The sequence below is a fragment of the Leucopleurus acutus genome, assembly GCF_964270905.1.
Source record: "Leucopleurus acutus genome assembly, chromosome: X".
Lineage (NCBI taxonomy): Eukaryota > Metazoa > Chordata > Mammalia > Artiodactyla > Delphinidae > Leucopleurus > Leucopleurus acutus.
The window spans coordinates 24,132,247-24,143,934 of NC_139148.1; the positions used below are offsets into that span (position 1 = coordinate 24,132,247).

Genomic DNA, 11,688 nt, shown 5'->3' on the forward strand with positions numbered 1-11,688 from the left:
ATGGGGAGGAGGGAAAATACTTTCAACGTTGCTTGTTTGACAAAATAACACAATACCAGGGGGAAAGGGACCATTCTAAAAATTTGCTTCCAAAAAATGAAAATCTGAGGAAACTTCACATTTTACAGTGATCACAGAGTAATAAAAGAAATTGTCTTTCAACCATAAACATTATACAGTAAATGACTACTGTAATCCATGATCCTTCACCATCCTAAATAATAAACTTTGCTTAACATTCATTATTGTTTCATTTCAAACTAGAAACAAATCAAACCTTACAGTCTTTGGCCCTGTTTGATCTGTGGCACCACGTTTTCATATGGCATGTTGTTCTGTCTCCTAATTTGGTTGATATGCTGACCTTACAGGAAAGACCTACCTAGCTATCCCTGGAGGGTCACCTCAGATTGGCCAAGATTAAAATGATGGATAATGTCCAATGTAGGTAAAGGTATGAGAATACCTGGACTTAAATACTTTAATTTGGCATCTTGCAAGATTTTCCTTAGTTATCACTACACTATAGATTCTTAGAGAGCAAGGATTATTTCTTGTTTTTCTGTAAACTCAGTTTATAGTACACTATCTTGGACTTAACTAGGTGTTCAAAAAGATATTGTCTTGGTGTGCCCTGAAGTTCACTAAGATACCATTCCACTCTTGACCAGGAAAGGGATCACATTTCTCCTCTGCTACCTCTAGGGCTTAAATAAACACCATCAAAATTAAAATGGACTAGAGTGGGGATACTCCATCCTCAGTCTCAGACACTCTTCATCACATCCTGAAATATTGAAATATCACTAGATTTCCAGGCTCAGCTTATATTCTACCTGTGTTCATGAAACACTGCTGATTACCTTGCCCAAAACTGATCTTTCTTCAGTCTAAATTATTTTTACAGAACTTATCATTATCTACTTTGGATAATTTATATACTTCTTCTCTTCCTTACTGAATTATAGGATTATTCCCAACACTTAATAAAGACAGGAATCAGGTCTAATATATTACGAGACCTCCGAAGTACAAGCACACTATTTGCTAATATAAGTTATTTGTTAGATGGAAAATGAATGAATGAATGAACAAAAGAGGCATAGATTAGTCCAGACAAAAAGAGTCCAAGGCCTGAAAGATAAGATCTGTTATGTTTAACTTAAACCTATGCAACATTTTTTTTTACCATTAGTAAGAATTTATTTTAATATTAGCCTAAGTAAAACACAATCAGGAAAATAAATCTACAGAAACATTATATAATGCATCCCAAGTAAAATGTTTAGAATATTCAACATTTTGGGATAATATAATCGAAAATAAATCTTTATAGTGAATGGTCTATTTTTATGGATGAATTATATCTAAACTTTCTACCAGAAAACTATCAATACTTATGGATAATCTAGTTTATTTTATAGGTCTTGAGACCACTTACCATAATCAGAATTTCATAAAGTATCTATTTTGAGTTATGTGAATTTTAAAACCATATATTTAGGCCATTATACACATCAGATCAATTATTCATTTGTAAAACTAATTTTATAAGGGCATAAATTCCTCTATGATACTACAGTAAATATTTCAATACCACTGTGAGAGGGGGGGGTCCTTAAAAAATAACAGCAAGTCCTATTGGCACAAGTGCTTTTTGATTTACTCTTCCCAAACCAGTAAAGCTTTGACGTTGGGCAAGATTATTTTTGTCACTTTCTATTTATATTCTATAGGAAAACAGTGAACACAACCACTCCACTCTACTACTATTATCTTCAGGATAATAGTAGTTTCTCAAAGTACAATAGATCAACTGACTTGATAGTTAATCTTTTTAAGGTAATTACTGAGCTTTTTATTTCACAGAACACAATCCATCATTTTTGTTGGTCTTTTTTTTTAAATTTGGTTCCTTGGATTATGAAGCTAAAGATTCTGACTCAAATTTTTTTTTACAAGTTTGGTACTGTTTCATTTTTTACTCTAATATCAAATTAACTACATTTGAGGTTTCTGTCAAAGTTTTCATATTTAATTCATTTTTTTTTCATGATTCCAAATCCATTTGGGTTCTAGGATAAAATGTGTGAATGCTCCCTACATATTTCTTTTACTAAAATATGAAGATTAGGGAAAAATCTAATAAATTTGTGAAATTGCATTTAGAATTTGGACCCAAATGCTAACATTTACACCATAAAATTTTCTACACATTCTACAGATGTAGGAGGCTTATTAATTCATATTATTCTACAAATATATACTCTATATTTAATTTGATTTAACCACATTCCATAAGTTGAATTTGAAGGGTGTTTTTAAAGTGTGGAGAGTTTAGTGTTTATTTTTGTAATCCAACAACTTTATCCTAAAATGCAGAAAATTTTTCTGGCTGGCCAGGAGGAAAACATTTCAGTGTTGAAAAGTCCATTGACTGTAACAGCCCAGGAAGCGTGCCGCAGGTACGGTAGAAGAGATGCCCATCTTTGTGTAGCTGCTTTGCCAATTCCAGCTGATGATTGTTCATCAACTTTTCATTTATAACCACTGTGAGCGGCTTTCTTTTTTCCAGACTCTCCAAACAGCTTCCTGCACCTGCGTGATTAATAACAAGATCTGCTTTCTGAAGGTCTTCTTTCAATGAATCCTTGTATCTGTAAACATCCAGAGTAAGTGACTCCGTACTGAGTGGTTCAGGTACCACCTTTCCTCTACCTATTTGTAGGACTAGTCGGCTGTAACGGAGGCTCTAGATTATCACGTCGTGAAAGAAATGGCCCCGCAAGAACTAGAACACCACGCAAAGACTCTGAAAAAGGTGTCGCAAACTAGGGAGGGAGAGCAAGGAACAGGGTCTGTCGTGGCCCACAGCTGGGGTTGCGCGAACCACGAGCCCTGAGAAGGCGCGCTCGGGGGACGCCGAGCCGCGCGGGGATGCTGGCCGCGAGGGTGCCTGAGGCGGAGGTAAGGCACGGCAGCCTCGGCCTGAACGCCGGGGCAGGGCCGGGGCAGGGCGCCCAGCAGAACCGGCCGGGGCTTGCTGGGCAGAGCCCAACGGAGCGTGACCACCGCGCGCGGCCCCGAGCGGGCCCGGGCGCGGGAGTATGCAACATATTTTAATCAGTAACGTATTTAATCATTTTGGTAGCATGTTTTTTTTCATAATTGCATGAACTTTCACGTCTTTATAATGCTGTTAACTTTTTGAAAATATTTTTAGTATCATTATGAAAATGTCACAAAGTGAAAATTGTTATTGCCTCCCACACCTATAATTTCTAAACATGGTTAAAATTACAATAACAGGATTTTCACTGATTTTGGATTATAGTCTCTAACAATTAAAACATAATTTCTATAATAAATGCATTTTATATCTGGAGTTGAATATTTTACAAGCATTCTTCTGTGATTTTATAGCAATGATGAAAATTTTAATTTTTTTTTGTCATTTAGAAACCCTCTGTCTGATTAACCATAAATCAACATGGGTCATTAGCCTGGAAATAAGGAGTACATCACGGATATCACTTACCTAATTCTAACCTGGTATTTCATAAGATTTCTCATGTTATTGTTAGAGGCAAGATGAAGGAACGTGGGCTGGATGAAAATACAGTTAAGTTGAATTTATAGTTGTTGAACAACCAGATCCAAGAGGTATCAATTCCTGGATTAGTCACCATGGAGAGAGATCTCTGGTGGTCTGTCCAGTGAACTCTGTTTTATCAGTGGGCTTGATGAATATATTGACAGAATTCATATTGGTTTACAGATTATGCAAAGTCCAATATAGGTAAAGACCAAAATAGTTTTTCAAATATTTTGATATGCTTGAAAAATAATTACAAACCAAAATGACAAAATTTTAACTGTACATAGGGGGAAAATACATTTTAACATTTAGGTTAAGGAGTTGCCATTGCTTTAACTGCAATGCAAGGTCATGTGGAAGGGCCTCAGGCAGAACTATATCCAAATACCTCTTTTTCCACATGCTACTGCCTTTGTGAACTTGTGAACTTAGCCAAGTGCTTAACTCTCTAAACTATCTATACAATAGGGAAAACAATTCCTGGTTGGCAAGGTTTTTAGAATAGAATTAGTAGTGTGCATGGTATGTAGTAAGCATTCACTGATGGTACTATAATTATTACTGTAATGCCAAAAATAAATCTAAACAAAACCAAAGGTAGTTAGACCCTAATTCAATGGAGGTGATGTATGCTGGCCTGAACACATCTGGAAAATTTTGCCCCATGCTAGACACTACACTTCAGAAGGAATCCTGGAGAAGATCCAGAGAAAATCTAGACTAATCCATTTACAAAAAGAACTTTTGAGGAAACTGGGTATTTCTGTCTTGAGAGGAAAGCCTAAAGAGATATGATAGCTGTCTCCAAATATTTTCAAGTATTATGTTGTGGAGGAAGTAGTATTTTTAGTCAGTGTTATTCCAAGAGGCAGAAGAAAGACCAATACTTGGAAGTTTTAAGAAAATTAATTTTGTTATGATCTGAGGACCCTCTCAACAATGACATCTGTTCACCAATGAAGCAGGCTGCTTCAACACACACCATGCTCCCCTTCTTTTAAATATCAGGGAACTTATAAATAAAATTCATTGTACAGCTGGGAGGGCATTTTTAGATGTGTTATATTACTTAAAACCTCTCATTAACCCTGTAAGTCATGTATTATCATTCTTTTCCCCATTTTTCAGATGACAGACTATGTTTGACTTGCCCCAAATCACACTGATAATAAGCGTCAGGTCCATATTCTCAGAGTCCAAAATCTGTGCTTATTTCAGAATATAAATGTAACTGAGGGATTCATAAGCTGGATGTGAATCTGTTAAAGAAGACATCTACAGCCTTAAGAATCATGAATTAATAATCAATATATTTAAGTTTTCAGGCCACATCCAGTCTGATTCCACTCTTGTCTACAAGCAGTTCTCCCTTTATGTATACTATGTGTAGGGCATGGAACATTCATTATTTCCTTTGATTTGCACAGCAACCCTGTGAGGCAATAGGGCAGGTATTATTCATGTTTTATGTATACAGAAACCAAAATTGTGAGAAGCTAAATGATTTAACCAAGGTCACAGAGCTCAATAATGACAAAGAGGGAGAAACCAGAACTTCTGACTCTGTACATACTGCGCTTTCCACTACAATAGTCACCATAAAATTACTTAAAGATTCAAGACTTCTATAATGGACTAGGATGTGTGGGTACAGATAATTGTTGCAAAAAACTGAGTAACCAATGCCCTCACCTAAAATTATTTTTGTCAGTAGATTCTTTATATACAATATACTTGACAAAATTCCAAATTTATAGAACTGCGAGGTAGTTTTTCAATTAAGTAGAAAGCTATATAAATGTCTCTTTAAATTTTATTAGATGACACAATTTATCTTATTAACATATTCAGTATTTCACAACTCTCAGTCAGGAAATGCTTCCTAATTTATGACCCCAATTCCTCCTGCTCCAGTTTCCATCACATTCCCTCATGGCCTGTCCTCTGTGGAAAAAGAAACAAACAAAAAAGCTTCTTGTACATTTCCTTTCATCTCTATAATCATCACTAAATTATTGAAATAAGGCTTCACTATGTTAAATCTTGCTTTCATATTCTGACATTGTCACCTATTGTGCTTAGATCTCTCTTTATAAAAATAGTACCTTTATTTACTCCATTCTGGCATTACCTAAAAGACAAGGTCATTTGGACCAAATTTTTAATTACTTATATATTTGTTTTCCTCAAGAATATCACAAAATAGGAATCATGTTGAAATAACTTCAGCTTCCCTGTATGATTGTGAATATTTGAGTAAGGGGTAGAGATTTTTAGAGTTTAGGTAAGAACCTTTGTTTCAACTGAAAGCTACAGAGTTGCCCTTTACTTCCTAGAGTCTCAACTCAAGATGCCCCCAAAAAACAGTTAAGAACTATATTCCATTATTATGATTGTGTAACAAATCACCCCAGAGCATGGTGGGGTAAAACGACCATATATTATGCTTAAAATTTTATGGGTCAGGAATTTGGATAGAGAACAAGAGGGAGAGCTTGTCTTTGCTCTACAATGTGGAGCTGGAAGACCCAAAATTTGGGGGCTGGTATCATCTGAAGGCTCATTACTCAAAGATCTGGTGTTGATGCTGTTGGTTGGGAGCCTCAGTTATTCTCCATTTGGGCTCTCCAAGTGGTCTCTCCATCCACATGGCTAGTTTGTGCTTTCTTACATCATGGAGGCTGAGAACCAAAGATAAACTTCCCAAGAGTGAGAGAGAGCCAGTATGAGCTATAATATTTTCTGACCCAGCCTTGGAAGTTCCACAGTATTACTTTTACCATATTCTATTGGTTGGAGCAGTTACCAGCCCCAGATTTGTGGAGAAGGAATATTTATGTTTCCACCTCTTCAGATGGAATGTTGGTCACATTGTTAGCAGAGCATATGGAAAGTATGTATATAGACATGCAGCCATATATAGAAAGTATCATCTGCCACTGTGAACCCTCTGTCCATAACATTCTACATCCCACCCACATGCAATATACATTCATATCTTGTCAAAAGATGTCCCATGACAGAACCAAGCTCAAGGTCCCATGACAGAACCAAGCTCAAGGTCCAGAATCTCATTATCTAGATCAGGTTCAGGTATAGATGAGACTCTTCAGGTATGGTTCCTTAAGTACAGGTATGGTTCCTTAAGTACAGATCCTCTAGTACTGTTTCTCTCAGTTTGAGGACCTATAAACCAAAACCAATTTGTCTGCCCCCCATACACCCAATATGCAATGGGTGGACAAGTTGAGGACAGTCACTATAGACCCTTCAGTTCAAAAATAGGAGAAGGTGGAGGCACACTGGAGTCACAGGTCCATAGCAATTCTGAAATCCAGCCAAGCACATGTTGCTAGTTCCTCAGGTCTCAGTCCTACTGCCCGGGATATGGTTCTTGGCTCTGCCTTCTAAGTTCTTGGTTCCACCCCCTGAGTCATTCTTCCTTTTCTATGTAAAGAAGTACCCTGTGTCTGCAGCTTGGTAGTTTTTGCAGCTTGTTTCCTACCTGCAGATATTTGGAGATCCAATAGTCTTCTTTTCATTGAGTACTTTCTCTGTCCCTTTCAGTCCAAAGTGATATAATTTTTAAAAAACTGTACATTTCCTGTGAATCAATTTATGATCTTCCCAACAAAACCATACTCATAAATCTCTTCAAGATAAGACATCTCTACATTGGAGAGGAACAATGCCCTAAAGATTGTTAGACTCTTAGTCCTATTGTTTGACAGAGAGATAGAATGGTCCTCCAAGACACCACCTTAGATCTTTCTGAGCTCTTAACAAAGTGTCTTATAGTCTCCTCTTGCATATACTCAGCTCTGAAACCTTTTCTTAATTTGAGAATATTGGAGTGAGAAACTTTTTTTCAAACTTAATAATTACTGCTCTTTTACATTTATATTTAATAGTACTTCCTGTATAGTTTATCTCTTATATTTTACTATAAGCATCAAAAGGAAGCCAAGTGGCAACTTCAACATTCTGTCTGGAAATCTCTTTAGCTATATCATCCAACTCACTAGCTGCATTTTTTACTTTCCATGTTACCATGGGTGATGGCGCAAAGTTTTCTACCACTATATAACAAGGAGTAACAAGGATCATTGTTAGAAGAAAGAAACCTCTTTCCTCTAATTTCTAGCAACGTTTTCCTCACTGTCCCTTAAGGTCTCATTGGCAGCCTCCCTTAGGGCCTTAACAATCTCTTCAAAGCTCTTCCAACTTCTGCCTGTCTTCTTATTCCAAATCCACTGCCACATTTTAGGTTTTTGTTATATTGGCACCCCACTTCCACGTACCAAACCCTGTTGCAATTATTTAATGGTAGAATACAAATTATTCCAAAACTTAGTGGTATAAAACACTCATTGATTATGCCACAGTTTCTGTAGATAAAGAATTTGGTCAGGGCTCTAACAGGCATTTCTTTCACGGGGTTTCTCAGGCAGCTGCAGTTAGATACTGGCTAGGGTTGCTGTCACCTGAAGGTTCAGCCAAAACTGGAAGGCCCACTTCTAAGATGGCTGACTCACTCCCATGGCTGGCAGTTTGGAAGGAGGCCCCAGTTCTTCTCCACACGCCTCTCCATGGGCCTCCTTGGGTGTTATCACAGTATGGCAGCTGGCTTTCCCCAGAGCAAGGGGTCCAAGAGGCCAAATCAGAAGCTGCAATGTCTCTTATTACCTAACCTTGAAACCAGCATCATTATTTCCATTATTGTCCTGATTCAGTGTGGGAGGAGACTACATAAGGGCCTGAATACCAGGAGGTACGAGTCACTGGAGATCCTCTTGAAGGTTGGCTACCACAAATCAAAAGTGATAAATAAACATTAAATGTGATCCTCTGCAGCCTCTAACATACTAAGACATATCTTTGGATTATTTGCATCAATCAATAGGCTGTCTCCCTCCCGACTCCACTTCCCTTGGGCCCTCTTTACTGACTCACATTTCCCTATCTTCTCTAATCTGCTCTAACACCTGATCTTACAACTAATATTAATGTATAGCCAGAATTGAGAATCATTGTTCTAAACCAGTGTTTCTCATAATTACTCAACTGTCTCATGAAATTGCAGATTCTGATTCAGTAGATCTGGGATATGGCTAAAATTCTACATTTCTAAAAATCTCCCAGTTAATGTGGACGTTGCTTGTCACAGACCATATTTTTGTGTTGCAAGACATTAGATTGGTGGTTCACTACCTTTGCTGCATCTTTGAATCACCTTGGGGGTTTTCAAAAATACTGATGTCTTGGAGTCCCACCTCCAGATCTCCAGAGATCCTGATTTAACTGCTCTGCAGTTAAGGCCAGGCATCAGGATTTCTTAAATCTTCCCATGTGATTGTAGTATGGAAACAAGGTTGAAAATCACTACTCCAGTCTAAAATTAGGTCAGACATTTGAGGAGAAGCAGAAGAATACTGGTTAATAAGAGTCCCCGGAAACCAAGAACTGATTATGGTGGTATGTCCTAAAAGGGTAAAAAACTTCCACCCAGGAAGACTCAGGTCCCCTGAGATGAGTTCTGTTCATGTTCCCAGAGAAACAACAGAGCTGAGCCATTGGAATATACTAGCTCTTCCTCTAGTCAGCATCCATTGATGACTTTGTCTGGTTAGTATTCTATACGGTGCCTGAGGGCTTCAAGACTTCTTTCATCCTAAGGCTTTGCCTGGTCCCTCTCTAATCACCCTGAGTGGTAACACCCTCCCATACTCCAAATAAGGTCTGAGAATATCTGAGAGCAAAAGAAAGGGATAAGACCTAGAATATTTTCTGCAATGGAAAGGGTCAAACTTAACAAGAACAAGATTTCCTGGAGGCCTGAACCAAGATGGCAGAGTAGAAGGACGTGCTCTCACTCCCTCTTGCGAGAACACCAGAATCACAACTAGCTGCTGGACAATCATCAACAGGAAGACGCTGGAACTCACCAAAAAAGATACCCCACATCCAAAGACAAAGGAGAAGCCACAATGAGAGGATAGGAGGGGTGCAATCACAGCAAAATCAAATCCCATAACTGCTGGGTGGGTGACTCACAGACTGGAGAACACTTATACCACAGAAGTCCACCCACTGGAGTGAAGGTTCTGAGCCCCATGTCAGGCTTCCCAACCTGGGGGTCCGGCAACAGGAGGAGGAATTCCTAGAGAATCAGACTTTGAAGGCTAGTGGGATTTGATTGCAGGACTTCAACAGGACTGGGGGAAACAGAGACTCCACTCTTGCAGGGCAGACACAAAGTAGTGTGTGCATCAGGACCCAGGGGAAGGAGCAGTGAACCCAGGGGAGACTGAACCAGACCTACCTGCTAGTGTTGGAGGGTCTCCTGCAGAGGCAGGAAGTGGCTGTGGCTCACCGTGGGAAGAGGACACTGGAAGCAGAAGTTCTGGGAAGTACTCCTTGGAGTGAGCCCTCCCAGAGTCTGACATTAGCCCCACCAAAGAGCCCAGGTAGGCTCCAGTGTTGGGTTGCCTCAAGCAAAACAACCAACAGGGAAGGAACCCAGCCCCACCCATCAGCAGTCAAGCGGATTAAAGTTTTACTGAGCTCTGCCCACCAGAGCAGCCCCCAGCTCTACCCACCACCAGTCACTCCCAGCAGAAAACCTGCACAAGCCTCTTAGATAGCCTCATCTACCAGAGGGCAGACAGCAGAAGCAAGAAGAACCACAATCCTGCAGCCTGTGGAACAAAAACCACATTCACAGAAAGACAGACAAGATGAAAAGGCAGAGGGCTATGTACCAGATGAAGGAACAAGATAAAACCCCAGAAAAACAACTAAATGAAGTGGAGATAGGCAACCTTCCAGAAAAAGAAATCAGAATAATGATAGTGAAGATGATCCAGGACCTCGGAAAAACAATGGAGGTAAAGATCGAGAAGATGCAAGAAATGTTTAACAAAGACCTAGAAGAATTAAAGAACAAACAAATAGAGATGAACAATACAATAACTGAAGTGAAAACTACACTACAAGGAATCAATAGCAGAATAACTGAGGCAGAAGAATGGATAAGTGACCTGGAAGACAGAATGGTGGAATTCACTGCTGTGGAACAGAATAAAGAAAAAAGAATGAAAAGAAATGAAGACAGCCTAGGAGACCTCTGGGACAACATTAAACTCAACAACATTCACATTATAGGGGTCCCAGAAGGAGAAGAGAGAAAGGACCCGAGAAACTATTTGAAGAGATTATAGTCAAAAACTTCCCTAACATGGGAAAGGAAATAGCCACCCAAGTCCAGGAAGCGCAGTGAGTCCCATACAGGATAAACCCAAGGAGAAACACACTGAGGCACATAGTAATCAAATTGGCAAAAATTAAAGACAAAGACAAATTATTGAAAGCAGCAAGGGAAAAACAACAAATAACATACAAGGGAACTCCCATAAGGTTAACAGCTGATTTCTCAGCAGAAACTCTACAAGCCAGAAAGGAGTGGCATGATATACTTAAAGTGATGAAAGGGAAGAACCTACAACCAAGATTACTCTACCCAGCAAAGATCTCATTCAGATTCGATGGAGAAATCAAAAGCTTTACAGACAAGCAAAAGCTAAGAGAATTCAGCACCACCAAACCAGCTCTACAACAAATGTTAAAGGAACTTTCTAAGTGGGAAACACAATAGAAGGAAAGAACCTACAAAAACAAACCCAAAACAATTAAGAAAATGGTCATAGGAACATACATATCAATAATTACCTTAAACGTGAGGGATGAAATGCTCCAACCAAAAGACACAGGCTTGCTGAATAGATACAAAAACAAGACCCATATATATGCTGTCTACAAGAGACCCACTTCAGACCTAGGGACACATACAGACTGAAAGTGAGGGGATGGAAAAAGATATTCCATGCAAATGGAAATCAAAAGAAACGTGGAGTAGCAATACTAATATCAGATAAAATAGACTTTAAAATAAAGAATGTTACAAGAGACAAGGAAAGACACTACATAATGATCAAGAGATTAATCCAAGAAGAAGATGTAACAATTATAAATAGATATGCACCCAACATAGGAACACCTCAATACATAAGGCAACTGCTAACAGCTGTAAA

At 38.7% G+C, this 11,688-nt stretch overlaps 1 protein-coding gene across 1 annotated transcript; it reads right to left on the bottom strand.

The window, feature by feature from the left end:
• Positions 1 to 2,371: 2,371 nt before the first annotated feature.
• On the bottom strand, positions 2,372 to 2,530 carry LOC309978292 (UDP-N-acetylglucosamine transferase subunit ALG13-like; the record flags this gene model as incomplete). Its single annotated transcript, XM_082864702.1, has 1 exon — positions 2,372 to 2,530. The coding sequence occupies one exon, from the start codon at positions 2,528 to 2,530 to the stop codon at positions 2,372 to 2,374; it is 159 nt and encodes a 52-aa protein (XP_082720828.1).
• Positions 2,531 to 11,688: the final 9,158 nt, after the last annotated feature.